Below are 18627 nucleotides of genomic sequence, written 5' to 3'. Positions count from 1 at the left end.
TGGTCTTCAGCTTCACGTGTAGCTTCTCACCACGGTCAAAAGGAGGAGGAGGAGTAGGAGACGAAAACACGTGAAGTTAACAGTTCTCTAACTTCCTGATTCACCTGAACGCAACTTGTGGCTTTCATGCAAACAAACGTTCATCTGGAACGACTTGAAAATGGTCAAAAATAGTTCAATACTTATTCAGAATTATAAAAAGTGTCTTAGCAAGAATAGCTTAGCACAAAGACTAGACTTAGATGGAAACTGTTAGCCTAGCATAGCACAGTGATTAGATGTACATGGAAACTGTTAGCCTAGCTTACCACAGTGAATAGATGCAGATGGAAACTGTTAGCCTGGCTTAATATGAAGACTAAATGTAGATGGAAACTGTTAGCCTAGCTTAGCACAAAGACTAGATGTAGATGGAAACTGTTAGCCTATCTTAGCACCATGATTAGATATAGATGGAAACTGCAACTTAGCTTAGCATGATGACTAGATGTAGATGGGAACTGCTAACCTAGCTTAGCATGACGACTAGATGTAATGGAAACTGTTAGCCAAGCTTAGCACAAAGATTAACTGTTAGCCTAGCTTAGCATGAAAGCTAGATATAGATGGAAACTGTTAGCTTAGTACAGTGACTAGCTGTAGATGGAAACTGTTTGCCTACCTTAGCATGAAAGCCAGATAGAGGGAAACTGTTAGCCTAGCTTAGCACGAAGACTAGCTGTAGATGGAAACTGTTAGCCTAGCTTAGCACAAAAACTAACTGTAGATGGAAACTGTTGGCCTAGCTTAGCACAAGAACTAGCTGTAGAAAGCAGAGGAAGCCCGTTTGTGTGATTTCCAGTAATGAAGGAGAGTCGGCTGAAGGGCAGCAGGTTGTTTATCGTTTAATAGTCAAACTGTAAAAATAATCTGTAGTTAAAGTGGTGAGAAAAATAACTAACATTCAACGACTAAAAAACAATGAAAATAACAGCAGTAATCTGTAACAGAATGACATGTATCTGCAGATTTATACACCCTTTCCATCTGAAATAACAGCACATATCTGTAAAGTTTTTATAGTTATAGCTGTAATTTTAGTCCCACCCGGTGAGAACAAACAACACGACTGTTGATCAGAGAACAGCTCCTTAATGTGAATTGTATTTACAGTTCTGGCCTTGTCAGTATGTGATTCTACTGATGAACTGAATGGACCAGCAAGTTTTATTTCTGGCTGAACAAGACTCCCAGTATGATCCCAACTGCTCCCAGTACAACCAGTCCAACCACCGTCCTCAGGGACCAGGAAGTGACTGGAGGTCTGGAGTCGTACAGCTGCAGAAAGGCATCCTGGGAAATCACAGACACAAAATGTTTGATCAGCTTTGAACTGGACAAACCGTTCACAGCTACAGTAATCAGATTACTTCTGCCTTTGGTATCGGATTACTAACTACAGTTCAGATTTCTTGGATTCAATTCAGGCTTCAAAGCAGGAACTCAGTGGAACTAAAGTAAGTGCATGTTTACTGAGGTTCTTTGACTTCTTCTACACCTCCTGATTAGTGCAACTATGACTCCTTCTAGACCTCCTGATTAGTGGAACTATGACTCCTTCTAGACCTCCTGATTAGTGGTACTATGACTCCTTCTAGACCTGATTAGTGCAACTATGACTCCTTCTAGACCTCCTGATTAGTGGTACTATGACTCCTTCTCGACCTCCTGATTAGTGGAACTATGACTCCTTCTAGACCTCCTGATTAGTGGTACTATGACTCCTTCTAGACCTCCTGATTAGTGGAACTATGACTCCTTCTAGACCTCCTGATTAGTGGTACTATGACTCCTTCTAGACCTCCTGATTAGTGGAACTATGACTCCTTCTAGACCTCCTGATTAGTGGTACTATGACTCCTTCTCGACCTCCTGATTAGTGGAACTATGACTCCTTCTTGACCTCCTGATTAGTGGTACTGTGACTCCTTCTAGACCTCCTGATTAGTGGAACTATGACTCCTTCTAGACCTCCTGATTAGTGGTACTATGACTCCTTCTCGACCTCCTGATTAGTGGAACTATGACTCCTTCTCGACCTCCTGATTAGTGGTACTATGACTCCTTCTAGACCTGATTAGTGCAACTATGACTCCTTCTAGACCTCCTGATTAGTGGTACTATGACTCCTTCTCGACCTCCTGATTAGTGGAACTATGACTCCTTCTAGACCTCCTGATTAGTGGTACTATGACTCCTAGACCTGATTAGTGCAACTATGACTCCTTCTTGACCTCCTGATTAGTGGTACTGTGACTCCTTCTAGACCTCCTGATTAGTGGAACTATGACTCCTTCTAGACCTCCTGATTAGTGGTACTATGACTCCTTCTAGACCTCCTGATTAGTGGAACTATGACTCCTTCTAGACCTCCTGATTAGTGGTACTATGACTCCTTCTAGACCTCCTGATTAGTGGTACTATGACTCCTTCTCGACCTCCTGATTAGTGGAACTATGACTCCTTCTAGACCTCCTGATTAGTGGTACTATGACTCCTTCTAGACCTGATTAGTGCAACTATGACTCCTTCTTGACCTCCTGATTAGTGGTACTATGACTCCTTCTAGACCTCCTGATTAGTGGTACTATGACTCCTTCTAGACCTCCTGGTTAGTGGAACTATGACTCCTTCTAGACCTGATTAGTGCAACTATGACTCCTTCTAGACCTCCTGATTAGTGGTACTATGACTCCTTCTAGACCTCCTGGTTAGTGGAACTATGACTCCTTCTAGACCTGATTAGTGCAACTATGACTCCTTCTGGACCTCCTGATTAGTGGTACTATGACTCCTAGACCTGATTAGTGCAACTATGACTCCTTCTTGACCTCCTGATTAGTGGTACTGTGACTCCTTCTAGACCTCCTGGTTAGTGGAACTATGACTCCTTCTAGACCTGATTAGTAGAAATATGACTCCTTCCAGACCTCCTGATTAGTGGACTCTTTCTGGACCTCTGAAGGTTTGAGTTGTCTGTCAGTTTAACTTAATTTCTTCAGCATTAGCTTGGAGTTTTTCGGATTGTTTTTGGACGAGCCTCGGCCTCCTGGACAAACACCTGAACTCCTCTCAGCTCCAGAAGCTTTCTGGCTGCAGAAGCTCAGCATGCTTTTCAGATTTCTATAGAAACAGCTGATCTGAAGTCTGAGACGGAAACTCCACCACACCGATTTCCTGAAAAGCTTTTTCGAGGTAAAACCACACGTCTGATCGACTGAAGGAAACCACAGAGACGTTAGAGAACACCAGCAGAAAGCAGCAGCATCTCTGCTCTCACTCTGAAGCAGACTTCAAACCCGGACAGACATGAGCTGCTGCATCGCCTGTCAGCCAATCAGAACGCTGCAAACACCTCCAGACCCACAGAGGATTGGACGGTCTCTGTATGGTTCCTCCCAAACGTTCTGTTAGAGTTTAAGTCTTTATTATTTGGAACCAAAAACTACATTCTGCAAAAACCTTTGTCAGAATTTTTGGAATTTCAGATCTCAGAGTTTCTTTACATTCATCTTCCACAAACCTGAGAAGATATTTTCAGGGTTCAATATTTCCAGAAATAAAACAGTCCTGAACATGATACCGAAGTAGAAACACTGGACTGAAAGTTAATGTCAGCTCACAGAGAACAAAACCAGATGTACAGCAACAAAAATGAAACACAAAGCAAGAAAAACCAACACAATACAAGACAACCATGTACACAACGACAAGAAACAGGAAAAACACAACAGAAGTCAGAAAATAAAATGTTTCTGAGAGTGTGAAGATCCACTAAAACTGTAAACAGTTCAGATGAGGAGACAAGATCTGGTCTGATGACAAACTAACAACACAGGTAGTCTATAAATACACACACACTCTCCATCTGTACAGGGTTTTAGGGGTTTTCTCCACTTTGCATCTGGTTTCCATTCAGACTAAAATACTCTGAAACACTTCCTGTTTCTGCAGGAACATTTCCAGACCTTTCAGGTTTCTGGTTCTTCTGCAGATCCAGCAGATCCAGAGACCAGATCCACAACAGAACACTGGTTCTCTGTAGGAGTCACAACATTGGAGGTTTGTTCTTTTAGAACATCTGAGGAACTTTATGTTGAGAGAAGAAACTGTTGCTGGATGAGAACATGGAGGACAGAGCTTAGCCAATCAGCATAGAGCTCCCCGTAAACGTGGTTCAGAAGAACCTGACCTGCAGTAAGAACTATGGTCTGCCCTGAATGAGGTTCCTCAGAGATGGAACACGTTTGAAGGTTTGTGTGGCATCCTTCAAGACAGAGCTTCAAAGGTGTGTTTGAGGGCTCGTGTAAAACCAGGGTCATGTAGACCAGGGTCAGGTAGAAACCAGGATCAGACAGGACCAGGGTCAGTTCCGGAGTCAGGGAAGTAAAACTCTAACAGTGTTCTGAACCAATAGTTACCAACCTGTGGTCCACTGACTGTTCAATCAGAGATGGTTTATGAAGCCACCATGAACACTGAACATTCCCATCAGAGGACCTCAACTAAAAGAACATCATCCACACCTTTGTCTCAGGACTCTGGCTGGAGGTCATTAACCTCCTCATTAGTCTTTGTCATGGTGCCCCTTTACCAGCTGAACTCCCACAATGCTCTCTGTTCTCACCTCCTCTAGTCTCTACAGGATTAAACAGGAAGACGCTCCACCTGCTGGACCAACCTGGAACTACAGCTGATCTGCATTTACTGACATCAGGACACGAGGAGACAAGGAAAGAAAGCTACAAGGATGGAAAGACAGACACATGAAAAAGAAGGAAACAAGGACACAAGGAAGGAGACAAGGATAGAAAAAAGGATACAAGAACAGAAAGAAGGACACAAGGATGAAAAGAAGGAGACCAGGACAGATAGAATGAAGGAGATAAAGATAGAAAGAAGCGGTCATGTCCTACCCATCCTCCGTTGTCTTGGATCCATCCTCGGAGTGGCGGTGAGTCCAGACTGTCCTCCATCCAGCCGGCGATGTCATCCACCTGACAGGTGAGACCCGCCTCAGCAGCTTCAGTGCTCAGAGCTCCGCCCAGTTCCATCATGGCTACGATGCGTCCCCAGTTGACGCCATCCCTGAACAGCTCCCGGCTAACCGCCGTCAGGCTGTGCCGTTGCACCACACCGCCACCGTCTCCGCACAGCCGCACCGACACCTGGGCCCACAGGTCGCCATGGTAACAGCGTGCCAGCTCGTCGCCGGCGGTGCGAAGCGCAGCCTGCAGCGGGGGCGGAGCCAAACCCAGATCTAGGAATAGCAAAATAAATGATGTCATCGTAGGATAAAGTCACAGCGGAGGCGTGTCCTCAGCAAATGACATCACTGCACAAGCAGCAGAAAACAGTGATGTGATACTGCGGAGAGAACGATTCAATTTCAATTCAATTTTATTTATATAGCGTCAATTACAGTCAAATCGTCTCAAGACGCTTTACAGAACCCATATGCCTGACCCCCAGAGCAAGCCCTCTCACATCAGAACGACAGGAGAAGCAAGGGGAGTAGCTAACATCTGTAGCAGCGTCCTCGTTCAGGTCACCATGGTGACAAAGGAAGAAAACAAGGACAACAAAGACACAAAGAAGGAGACAAGAATGGAGAGGAGACAAGGATGGAGAGAAGGAGACAAAAAAGGAGACAAGGATGAAGAGAAGGAGACAAAGAAGGAGACAAGGATGGAGAGAAGGATACAAAGAAGGAGACAAGGATGGAGAGAAGGAGACAAAGAAGGAGACAAGGATGGAGAGAAGGAGACAAGGATGGAGAGAAGGATACAAAGAAGGAGACAAGGATGAAGAGAAGGAGACAGAAGGAGACAAGGATGGAGAGAAGGAGACAAAAAATGAGACAAGGATGGAGAGAAGGATACAAAGAAGGAGACAAGGATGAAGAGAAGGAGACAGAAGGAGACAAGGATGGAGAGAAGGAGACAAAAAATGAGACAAGGATGGAGAGAAGGATACAAAGAAGGAGACAAGGATGAAGAGAAGGAGACAGAAGGATACAAGGATGGAGAGAAGGAGACAAAGAAGGAGACAAGGATGGAGAGAAGGAGACAAAAAATGAGACAAGGATGGAGAGAAGGAGACAAAGAAGGAGACAAGGATGAAGAGAAGGAGACAAAGAAGGAGACGAGGTGGTTGCCATGCCAACACAGATGGCCTCCTCACCTTGCAGGATGTCGTCTGCATCGCCTCCTCTACCTGGCGGTGGGCGGGGCCAGACCACGCCCCTGCTGAGCAGCTTGTGGTGCAGGTAATCCTCCACGATTTCATGGCTGCTATAGGCAGCAGCCATCGCCCCCTACTGGCCACTGTTCAACACCCACCGCTGTCACTGTCAGCCAATCAGCTCACCTGATGATGTCATCACTCACCTGATGACTCAAAGTCCCCCTGACTGGCTGAATCTGCCTAAACTACTGTCCAGATGTGATGTCAGTCTTAGAAGTCAAAGGTTCCTTTCATCATGGCTGGGCCCCTGACTCCTCAGTGATCAATAACAGAGATCAATAACAGAACAATAACAGAGATCAATAACAGAACAGTAATTGATATCTAGGAAATGTTCATCTGTTCCGTGTCTTTGCTGGAAATGCACGCGCTCCAAACACAGCTGGAGGCCACGCCCCCTCAGAGAGAGAGTGTCTGTGTGTGTGTTAGTGTGTGTGTGTATTAGTGTGTGTGTGTTAGTGTGTGTGTGTTAGTGTGTGTGTTTGCTGCCATCTGCTGGATGTTCTCCTCTTCCACCTTCATTCTTGACAGTGATGAGCTCTTTATCTGCTGCTGGTCTTCTGGTCCTGGTTCTGGTCCTGGTGAGGATGTACGTGTTTGGATTGGATTTCTGCTGATTCTGTAGTATCAGTACTGACTAGGCTGGTGTTTATGCTGGTCTTGGACTGGTGTTTGGGCCAAATTTAGACTGGTCTTAGACTGGATTTAAACTGGTTTTGAAGCAGTCCTACTTTTTTCATCCTGCTTTTGAACAAGTCTAGAACCAGGTTTGGACCTGGTTCTTGGACCAGGTTCGGAGCCCTCCTGCAGGTGATGGAAAGAACTAACGTGGGCTCAGCGAGATTCCCAGTCAAAAGAGGTATTCGTCAGGGATGTCCAATTAGCCCCCTATTATTTATTTTAGCTGCAGAGTTAATGGCGATTTATCTTAAAAACTCCCCTGAAATTAAAGGTATCGAAATTTTAGGAAAGGAATTCATAATAAGCCAATTTGCAGATGATACGGCACTTTTCTTAAGAAATAAAAATATGGTTTCAAAAGTAATTGATAAAATAGGTTTTTTCTCAAAAGCTTCCGGTTTGACTTTAAATCTCAGAAAATGTGAACTCATGGCTGTTCATGGCAGCAATCTAAATAGCATAGCCAATATCCCAATCAAAACAATAAAAACATACACGATAGAGAAGATTTAAATATTATTCCAAGAGTAAAAGGAGTCCAAAAGCTTCTGAATCATTGGCTCACACCTGACTGATCTATACTGGGTAGGATTCTCTGTCCAAGGTAGACGGTCTCTCAAGACGTATTTACGCTTGCCATCCTCTGCACACTTCTAAAACACTTAAATCTGTTAATTCTGTCATATTCAAATTTGTATGGAAGAATAAGACTCATTATATTCGTAAATCACAGCTGGTTAAAGACTCTGTAATTGCATCTTTTAGAGTCAAATGGTTCAAAGACTGCACGTCTCTGTCCCATTCCATATGGAACCTCATTCCCAACAAATGTTTTAATAAGATAGGAGGGACTGATTTCTTGCTAAAATGTGACTCTGAAGTGTTAAAAATTCCTGTAAAACTGTCTAATTTCCACAAACAGGCTTTACAGTTTGCAAAGATGATTTTTAGCCATAATTTTTCACCACAGAACTCTTTGCTGTGGAACAACAGAGTCATTACCATAAACACAAAATCTGTATTCAAGTCTGAATGGTTTCACAGTGATATAATGTTTGTTTATGATTTATTGAAACCAAACCAATCTGCTCTCCTTTGAAGACTTCAATGAGAAATATAATATTATCATTCCTAGAAGAGAATATGAGAAAAATTGCAAAGCATTTCCTACTCCTTTAATTCACCTGATACACAATAGGATGCAGTTCTCTTCTATTTCTCCCTCTCTGCCTACTCTAAAGATTGGAAATGTAACAACTAATTGATAAGTATGGTTTTTAAACAAAATGTCTTTGGCGAATTTAATTCCTATTCTGTTCATGATAATATTGAGGTTTCGTTACAGAGACAAGCTCTTTCCTTTTATCCGTCTTATCCTGTTGCTCCTAAAGTTAAAGAGACCGATTTTAAAATAGTGTCAGGAATATACCCTACTAGGGACTTTTAGCGTAAAAGATTTAAATCCGATGTCGATCCATGTGTCTTTTGCTCTTCAGACGCTTAAACTGTTGAGCATCTTTTTTTTTATTGTTACCATGTCACTTTGTTCTGCTCTGAAATCCATAACTGGTTGTCTTTGAAAATGGACAACATACCCTCATTTACCTACAAGGATGTTATTTATTTTATGAAAAATCTTGAGGTGAATGTTTCTGACACCATAAATCTTGTAATCATTATGGGTAAATATCATATTCACACTTGTAAAAGGAACAGAAGCCTTCCCTCTGTGTTCTTATGCAACTTTACCAGTTCCTTTAAGTCGCTGAAAATTATGGAAAGAAGGGTTCTGTAAAGCGTCTTGAGACGATTTGACTGTAATTGACGCTATAGAAATAAAATTGAATTGAAAAACCAACAAGACTGACTGGTTTACACATCTATCTCCCGATCCTTGCTCTTCTAATATCCAGTGCTGTGCTCCTCTGTCTCACCCTTTTTTTTCCATCTTTTGTCTTTGTTTCTATGATGTTTATCTGACTTCAGTATGACTCCTCTGTTTTCATGTTTATATGGTTGCTGATTTCCACCATTGATGGTTTTGTTTCTTGTACATCACTTTTGTAAAATTGTCCCTATCTTGAAATGTAAATAAACATTAAAAAAAATAAAACTAACGCGGGCCGCTGGTGTGACGTGTGCGGCTGCCGCGGTGCATGCTGGTCGGTGTGGTCTCTGAGGACGCTGCGCTCATCTGTCGGTGCTTTTTCCGCTGCGCCTTATTACCGACGGCGGGTTTTTACGGTGCAGCGGGAGTCACGTGGCCGCAGCATCACCACTGGCTCCGGTGTCTCTCCGGTTACCGGGGCCGTGTCACGTGTGTTTCTATTTTCTCCGCCGTTCCCTCCGCCCCGGAAGCGCTCCGCCGAACAGACGCAGATCACGTTTCTCTCCATCACACGTCACACTCCGCTCACCGAGCACCCAGAGCTCCGCGGGCCGGACCGAGCCGGACCAAGACATGTCCCTGCAGCTGCCCCCGTGCGTGATAGACTGTGGGACCGGGTGAGGACACACACACACACACACACACACACACACACACACACACACACACACACACACACATACACACAAAAATACAGCCTGTGACGTCATGTATGTTTGTTTTCAGAATCATGCATGTAGACAGTGTGTGTGTGTTACTTTGTGTGTGTGTGTGTGTGTGTGTGTGTGTGTGTGTGTGTGTGTGTGTGTGTGTGTGTGTGTGTGTGTGTGTGTGTGTGTGTGTGTGTGTGTGTGTGTGTGTGTGTTGTTTTGGTTCCCATTCATGAGTATTGGTGTAATCAGCTGATCAATAAGTGGATCGATCAGCAGCATGTTTTAGAATTCCATCACAAACTGAAGAACTTCAGTACAAACCTGAGATCTGGTCCCAGCTGCATTCATGTAATGGTTCCACTGGTTCCTCTGGTTCTTCTGGTTCTAACTGGTTCCACTGGTTCTAACTGGTTCCACTGGTTCCTCTGGTTCTTCTGGTTCTAACTGGTTCCACCGGTTCTAACTGGTTCCACTGGTTCCTCTGGTTCTTCTGGTTCTAACTGGTTCCACTGGTTCTAACTGGTTCCACTGGTTCCTCTGGTTCTTCTGGTTCTAACTGGTTCCACTGGTTCTAACTGGTTCCACTGGTTCCTCTGGTTCTTCTGGTTCTAACTGGTTCCACTGGTTCTAACTGGTTCCACTGGTTCTAACTGGTTCCACTGGTTCCTCTGGTTCTTCTGGTTCTAACTGGTTCCACTGGTTCTAACTGGTTCCACTGGTTCCTCTGGTTCTTCTGGTTCTAACTGGTTCCATTGGCTCCTTTGGTTCTAATTGGTTCCACTGGTTCTAACTGGTTCCTCTAGTTCTTCTGGTTCAAACTGGTTCCACTGGTTTCACTGGTTCCTCTGATTCTAACTGGTTCCTCTGGTTCTTCTTCTAACTGGTTCCACTGGTTCCACTGGTTCCTCTGGTTCTTCTGGTTCTAACTGGTTCCTCTGGTTCTTCTGGTTCTAACTCGTTCCTCTGGTTCTAACTGGTTCAACTTGTTCTTCTGGTTCTAACTGGTTTCACTGGTTCTAACTGATTCCTCTGGTTCTTCTGGTTCTAACTGGTTCCTCTGGTTCCATTGGTTCCTTTGGTTCTAACTGGTTCTACTGGTTCCACTGGGTCAGATGTTCCCGAGCCTCCAGAACCTTCTCATGTTCTCTGAGTTGTGATCCGGTTCTGGTTCTATCGGAGCCTCCTGCAGCAGAACCTCCAACCAGAACCAGAGTCTGCAGACTGAGACCAGGGGACTGGTTCTGGACTGGTTTGGGACGCCCCCTGCTGGAGAGACATGGTGCAGGTAAATGCAGGTAAAGCTGCAGTGCATTCTGGTCTACGGAGTTTCTGATCAGCACCAGAACTATTGGTCGGTTTCTTTGTTGATCAATCACTTCATTGTGTTCTTCATGGATCAGCTGATTGAAATAATTTAAAGGAAAAGTAACGGAACAGGAACCAGGAACCCAGAAGGACCGTCCTGAGGCTCCACAGGGACCACGTCTGGGCCCAGAACCACAGGTTGGAACCCTAACAGTGTGTTCTCTGTCTGCAGGTACACAAAGATCGGATATGCAGGGAACACGGAACCACAGTTCATCATGCCATCCTGTAAGGAACACACACACAGTAACACACACACACACAGTAACACACACATACACACACACACACACACACACACACTGTGTATTCCTATCCTTGTGGGGACTTACCATTGACTCCCATTCATATCTAAACCCTAACCCTAACCCTAACCCTAACCAAAACAATGGCTAACCCTAAAGAAACGTTTTTGCACTTTTACTTTTTTTCAGTAACAACAACATGACCAAGAAAACACTGTTTCCCCTCATGGGGACCCAAATGAGGGCCCCACAAATGACATTTCTTTTGGTTTTCCTATGGTTGTGAGAACATTAGGTCCCCACAACCCCTATAATTACCCGCCCACAGTAACACACACACGCAGTAACACACACACACAGTAACACACATAATAGAACAACACCAGACTGAACTGGACTTTAACCAACTGAACAATCAGCTCCTCCACCTTCTCACAGGGGAACAGAGTGTAAGCAGTCTCAGATGTTTGTGTTTGACATCCACCAGGTATCTCCATCAAGGAGTCGGCTGGTGTGGGGGAGCAGGCCCAGAGGAGGCTCGTACGAGGAGTCGATGACCTGGACTTCTACATCGGAGACGAAGCCGTAGACAAACCCAACTATGCAACCAAGGTAGGAGGAGAAGGAGGGAGAAGGTCCAGATAGAGATTCCAGGTGACTCCTCTAACTGCTGCTGAACCTCTCTGCTGTTCCTCTGTCCTTCAGTGGCCCATCCGTCATGGGATGGTGGAGGACTGGGACCTGATGGAGAAGTTTATGGAGCAGGTTATCTTCAAATACCTGCGAGCTGAGCCTGAAGACCACAGCTTCCTCATGGTACGTAGACTATGTGTTTTAGTCTGGATTCACGAGCTGCAGGTCAAACCTAGACCTGAGGAAAGGTCAGGTAGGAGGTATGAGACCGTAGAGGGTCCCGGTGAGGTTGTAGAGATTCTCAATGAGGTTCTAAAGGTTTTTGATGAGACTGTGGGTTATCAGGGTTCTTTATGAGATTGTCTAGGTTCTTGATGGAATTGTAAAGGTTCTTGATGAGGTTATAAGGGTTCTCCATGAGGTTGTAAGGGTTCTTGATGAGGTTATAAGGGTTCTTGATGGAATTGTAAAGGTTCTTGATGAGGTTATCAGGGTTCTCCATGAGGTTGTAAGGGTTCTTGATGAAGTTTTAAGGGTTCTTGATAGAATTGTAAAGGTTCTTGATGGGGTTATAAGGGTTCTCCATGAGGTTGTAAGGGTTCTTGATTAAGTTTTAAGGGTTCTTGATTCCAGTGATATGTCTATTTGCAGACGGAGCCTCCTCTCAACACTCCTGAGAACAGAGAATACCTGGCTGAGATCATGTTTGAGACCTTCAACATACCTGGACTCTACATTGCAGTACAGGTGAGACAGACAGATACAGACAGACATACAGACAGACAGATACAGACAGATACAGACAGACAGATGCAGACAGACAGATGCAGACAGACAGATACACACAGACAGACAGACAGACAGACAGACAGATGCAGACAGACAGACACAGACAGATGCAGGCAGACAGTCAGACCTCTGTGTGTCTCCAGGCGGTCCTGGCTTTGGCGGCCTCTTGGACGTCCCGTCAGGTGGGACAGAGGACTCTAACCGGCATCGTGATTGACAGCGGGGATGGAGTGACCCACGCCATCCCAGTGGTGAGACACACACACACCTCAGACACACAGGCCGCCCACAGGAAGCGCTCTGTTCACTGATTGGTCACCGTGGCTGTCCGTCACAGGCCGAGGGCTACGTGATTGGCAGCTGCATAAAACACATCCCCATCGCAGGGCGGGACATCACCTTCTTCATCCAACAGCTGCTCAGAGACAGAGAGGTGGGGATTCCTCCGGAGCAGTCGCTGGAGACCGCCAAGATCGTCAAGGTAACAAGCTCCTCCACTCTTCTCCTCCTCATCTCCTCCTCCTCCTCTGATCTCCTGTCCTCCTGCTGCAGGAGCGGTACTGCTACATCTGTCCAGACATCGTCAAGGAGTTCTCCAAGTACGACTGTGATCCTGGGAAATGGATCAAACAGTACCGAGGAGTGAACAGCATCAGCCGGACCTCCTTCCACATCGATGTGGGCTACGAACGCTTCCTGGGCCCTGAGATCTTCTTCCACCCCGAGGTGACCACGTCTGAACGTTCACGCCATCACAGATCAAAGCCATTGTTCTCTAACCACAGCGGAATGGTAGAAGATCTAGAATGGAACCCTGAGGAACCCCATGTCCCGAAGACACCAAATGTGACTGCAGGGAAAGTTTAGATTCTGGATCATATTTACCCCACTGTGGCCTCATTTTTCTTCATTGTTGTTTGTGTCTCAGTTTTGTCTCCAACCTTGTGTCCTCTAACCTGTTTTGGCTGTTTTGTGTGTCTTTTGGACAATTGTGTGTTTTTGTGTCATCTTTAAACCCAGCTTCTGTCGTTTCATGTTTTCCTTGTGTTCTTTAGTGTCTCGTTTTATCTCCCTTCTGGTCACGTTTGTATACTTTTTGTGTGTCCTCTGTGACAGTTTGTGGTCATTTTGTCTGGTAGTTGTCCATTTCTGCCTCCTTTTTTGTTTCGTGTCACTTTTTACATTTTTTTGTCTTGTTTTTCTTTTGTGTCTTTTCGCATCTCTCTGAGACAATTTTGTGTGTTTGTGCGTGGTTTTGCCTCGTCTTGGTTGTGCTGTTTCGTGTCTCTTGGGGCCGTTGTGTCCACTATTGTGTCTATGTTTGCGTCCATGTTTGCGTCTACTTTTGTGTCTACTTTTGTGTCTACATTTGCGTCTTCTTTTTCTGGTCTGTCACATCTATGTCGGTTCATGTCTCCTTCATACTGCAGATGTTTCTGTATTTATCTGTGGGGGACTGTAGAGTTTATCTGCGGCTCGTCTTTCTTTGGTGTGTTTTTAAAAGAGCCATGCTGAGATTTAATGACCTCCTGGGACTTTTAGCAGTGACAGTACCAGACGTCACACTTTCTGTTTTCAGCAGCAGACAGAAAGATCAAACATCCGCTGATTCTTAGTTTGTATAGTTTGTCATTTTGGAGGTTAGTTAGAAACAGAATATTTGTCTAGAATCCAACATCCCCTGAGATGTTAGCGCTGTGTCCATGTGTGTTTTCCAGTTTGCTAACCCGGACTTCATGCAGCCCATCTCTGACGTCGTTGATGAGGTCATTCAGAGCTGTCCAATCGATGTGAGGAGGCCGCTCTACAAGGTGTGTCATCAGATGTCCTGTCTTTGTGACTCCAGACCTTGTTCAGGTTCAGGTTCTCAGTCCTCCGTGTTGTTTGTGCATCAGAACATCGTGCTGTCCGGAGGCTCCACCATGTTCAGAGACTTTGGACGGCGGCTGCAGAGAGACCTGAAAAGGGTGGTGGACGCCCGGCTGAGGCTGAGCGAAGAGCTGAGTGGAGGACGGATAAAGGTCAGACAGATGGACAGACTGATGGACGAAAATTCAAAGGAAATAGCAACAGACACACTAACAAACATGCTAACACACAGTAACAGAGACAAGCTAACACAGACATGCTAACAGAAAGGCATGAATAGAGAGACACTAAAAACACACGCAAAAAACATGCTAACAAACACACAACTGAGACATGCTAATGAACACACACAACATAGACATGCTAACGAACACACACAACAGAGACATGCTAGTACACACACACAACAGAGACATGCTAACAAACAAACAATAATGGCATGCTAACACTCTTTAACAGAAAAATGCTAACAGAAGCATTCTAGTGGAAAAATACTAACAGAGCAATGCCTACAGAGACATGCTAACAGTGACATGCTAACAGAAACATGCTAGCAAACACATGCTAGCAGAGACATTCACGCAGAGGCATGCTAACAGAGACATGGCAACAAACAAACGCTAACAGAGGCATGCTATATAACACATGCTAACAGAGGCACATTCACAATTGCATGCTAACAAACATATGCTAGCAGAGATATTGTGACACAGACATGCTAACAGACACATACTAACAGAGACTTGTGAACAAACATGCGCAACAGACATGCTAACAAACACAAACATCAGATGCATGCTCACACTCGCTAACAGAAAAATGCAAACAGGAGCTTTCTAGTGGAAACATGCTAACAGAAAGATGCTAACAGAGCCATTATAACAGAAACATGCTAGCAGGGCAATGCCGACAGAGACATGCTAACAGAGACACGCTAACAGAAACATACTAGCAACACATGCTAACAAACACGCAACAGAGACATGCTAACATACACACGCAACAGACACATGCTAATAAACACACGCATCGGATGCACGCTAACACTAGTTAACAGGAAAAAGTTAATAGAAGCATTCATGTGGACACATGCTAACAGAAAGTTGCTTACAGAGCCATTAAAACAGAAACATGCTAGCAAGGCAATGCCTACAGACACATGCTAACAAAGACACGCTAACAGAAACATGCTAACAGAGACATTCAAACAGAGGCATGCTAGCAAACAAATGCTAACAGAGCCATGCTAACAGAGACATGCTAACAAACACATGCTAGCAGAGACAACATGTTTGCAGATGACTTCTTGTGTTTGTTCTGCAGCCGAAGCCCATGGAGGTGCAGGTGGTCACACATCACATGCAGCGTTACGCTGTCTGGTTTGGAGGCTCCATGTTGGCGTCCACGGTAACCACACACACACGATTAGCATAGCATTCCTTAAAGGTGCAGTTAGCCACTTCTGAGGAATGTTTGAACATATCTGCCATAAACCACACCCTGAGTGTTTCTGGTTTACCGGTCTGTTTTCATTGTTTGTTTTTGTCTGTGTTGTTGTATGTTGTTTGTATGTTTGCTTGAATGTCTCTTGTTGTTGTTGTAAGAGACATTTGTGTTTGTTTATGCTGTTTGTCTGTTGTTGTCGGTGGCCATGGCCCAGTTCGTTCATTTGTTGCTGACATTCGTTGTTGTGTTTTGTTTTTTTCTTTCTTATTTTCTTTTTCTCTGACTGTTGACTCACTTTTTTGCTTGTTTTTGATTTGTGTTGTTTTGATTCCCTTTTTTGTTGTTATTTTTCACCTTTTGCCTGTCGTTGTCTTGGTTGTTTTGTCTTAGTTCTTTGTTTGTTGTTTTCATTATTTGTTTATTTGTTTGTTGTCATCTCTGGTTGTTTTGTTTTATTTGTTTATTTGTTGTTTTCATTATTTGTTTGTTGTCCTCATCTCCGGTTGTTGTGTCTTATTTGTTTGTTGTTTTTATCGTTTGTCGTCATCATCTCTGGTTGTCACGTCTTTTGTTTGTTTTTTCACACGTGTTTTTATTAGTTTGTTTTTGTTGTTGTTGTTTACACCTTCTGCTTTGTGTTTGTATTTACAGCCGGAGTTTTCCCAGGTGTGCCACTCGAAGAAGGACTACGATGAAATTGGCCCGAGTATCTGCCGACACAACCCCGTGTTCGGCATCATGTCCTGATGGCAGGACGCTAGCCTGTTAGCCTGCTAGCCTTTAGCCTGCTAGCCTGTTAGCTGCAGGCCCGTTTACCTGCTGTCTGCTAGCCACCAGCCACTTAGCCATTAGCCTGTTAGCTCTTTGCCCTATTCAGTTTTTACCCTTTTAGGCGACCAGCCTGTTAGAATGAAGCACACAGAGGGAAAGTGAAGCAGACGGGGGGGAAAGTGAAGCTCAGCGTTTGCTTTGGTTCCTGTTTAGTACGTTTCCAGAAGCAGCGTTTAGAGGAATCGGCGTCTGTCAGGAAGTCAAAGAGCTGTTGGAGGGTTTCTGACTGCTGTGGATGAAACAGGCTTAGAGGAATGTTGCTGATGAAGACTGAACCTGAAGACCAGAGTTCTGCTCCATGGAACCACTCCAGCAGATCCAGGAGTTCTTTCCGTCGTCCGGCTTCACGGAACCAAACATGAGCCACAGATGGCACCAGAGTGACATGTTTTCCACCAGAGAGAGCAGCTGATGAGCAGCTCCAGGTGGTCGGTGGTTTGGTGGAGCTGGGTGAAGATCAGAGGTCTTGATTGCTGCAGAGGTTCTTCAGACATCCACAGTTTCAGCTAATCCAGATTGAAGCCAAGGAATCATCCTCCTCCTCACACACTGCCTGTCAGTTCCTCCGCATGCGTTCATGTTCAGGAGTTTTCTGTGTCACTCCCTGTAAAACACGTAAACTGAGTCGCACACATGAAACACGTATGTTCAGGTTCAGTGTTAACGGGACTCCCGGCAGCGTCAACTGATCCTAACAGGAGCAACCGCCTCCATTCGTCTTCATGTTTCTGCACCATGAACATCAGATCTTCTGGTCTCAGCAGGATGCAGGGATCCTCAGAGATGTTTGAGGTGGTGTTTCCTCCTGATGGTGGACCTGCTGCCCTCAGACTGTTTATATTTGTAAAGACACATCACCTCTACTCAGACGTTCTCTAGAGAACCACATAGATCTGTTTCCTGTATATATCTCTGCTGTACATCCTGAGAGGACGGTCGGGTCCAAACACCAGCAGCACGGTCAGCTGGTTCCTCTACAGTTCCAGAACCATTTAATCCTCTGAACCCAGAACCTGCCGGCGGGTCTGACAGACGTGTTCTTCTAAAAACCACCAGAACGACGTCATCCAGCATTTATCAGGGCAGTTAGCCAAATCTGAGCTAAAAATCACCTTAAATTTAAAACTGATCCTAAAACAAACCGTTTCTAACCAGGTCCAGGAGAACCAGAACCTTCCTGCTCCTGGTTCTGGTTCTCCAGGACCGACTCAGCATCCAGAGAGTTTCAGGTTGAACTGCAGGCAGTGTTTCCTCAGAGAGACTGAAATAAATGCAGCAGAAACAGAGAAGAGAGGATCTAGTAGATGGAGATCCATCCAGCTGGAGGAACATCTTCTCCAGCTGATGAGCAGAGAGGAAACATGGAGATAGAAAACATCTACAGGATGAGGAGACGACATGAGACACAATGAGAATCTAAATGATGTAAATGAAACTGAAAATGATATAAATGAGATTAAAGTCAATAAGAGAATGACAGGAGACAAAAACAATTACGAAAAGACGCAACAAAACAAAGAAATAAGAGACTAATGACTACAGTGAAACTGGAAATGACCAATCAGAATCTACAAAAATGAGACAAAGTGACAGGAGAGAAAACTGGTTTAAACAATAAAATATGAGACAGGCGACACACTGTGTTTCAGTCCAGGAATTGGTCCTTGTATCTACAGCACCTGGAGCCTCCGTCTTGTTTCCGCACTTGCTGGAGGTGCGTTTGATTTCCTCACCTGCGGCTGGTGGTACTGCGCTGCTGTTTGGACCCGACAGGCAGCAAGTCCAGTCTGATGATGTTGGTTTGATGCTGATAAATAAATCTGATGTGTTCAGAACTGATCGATATCATTGATCACTGAGGAACCCCAGGTGACAAAGAGCCAGAAGTACTCCGAGCCTTCACTACAGGAAAAGTACTACCAAATGGACGTACAGATACTCT

The 18627-nt window shown here is 44.7% G+C and overlaps 2 protein-coding genes and 1 long non-coding RNA gene across 3 annotated transcripts; 1 reads left to right on the top strand and 2 right to left on the bottom strand.

The window, feature by feature from the left end:
• Positions 1-866: 866 nt before the first annotated feature.
• On the bottom strand, positions 867-9246 carry LOC110965865 (apoptosis regulator Bcl-2-like). The gene is made up of 3 exons (XM_051940475.1): positions 6058-9246; positions 4956-5329; positions 867-1332 (listed from the first exon to the last, which is right to left on the bottom strand). The coding sequence occupies exons 1-3, from the start codon at positions 6347-6349 to the stop codon at positions 1207-1209; spliced, it is 792 nt and encodes a 263-aa protein (XP_051796435.1). The 5' UTR covers positions 6350-9246; the 3' UTR covers positions 867-1206.
• On the bottom strand, positions 1717-2670 carry LOC127531295 (uncharacterized). Its single transcript, XR_007938352.1, has 3 exons — positions 2577-2670; positions 1909-1942; positions 1717-1738 (listed from the first exon to the last, which is right to left on the bottom strand). It is a non-coding gene; the product is annotated as an uncharacterized LOC127531295 (long non-coding RNA).
• Positions 9247-9262: 16 nt separating the features above from the next.
• On the top strand, positions 9263-18524 carry actr3b (actin related protein 3B). Its single transcript, XM_022215028.2, has 12 exons — positions 9263-9471; positions 11045-11100; positions 11605-11729; positions 11823-11933; positions 12402-12497; positions 12683-12790; positions 12877-13020; positions 13092-13265; positions 14258-14350; positions 14435-14560; positions 15732-15815; positions 16506-18524. The coding sequence occupies exons 1-12, from the start codon at positions 9428-9430 to the stop codon at positions 16599-16601; spliced, it is 1257 nt and encodes a 418-aa protein (XP_022070720.1). The 5' UTR covers positions 9263-9427; the 3' UTR covers positions 16602-18524.
• Positions 18525-18627: the final 103 nt, after the last annotated feature.

The sequence above is a fragment of the Acanthochromis polyacanthus genome, chromosome 20, assembly GCF_021347895.1.
Source record: "Acanthochromis polyacanthus isolate Apoly-LR-REF ecotype Palm Island chromosome 20, KAUST_Apoly_ChrSc, whole genome shotgun sequence".
NCBI lineage: Eukaryota > Metazoa > Chordata > Actinopteri > Pomacentridae > Acanthochromis > Acanthochromis polyacanthus.
Note: the sequence above shows the minus strand (reverse complement) of the source record. Positions and strands in the feature narration are given on the sequence as shown.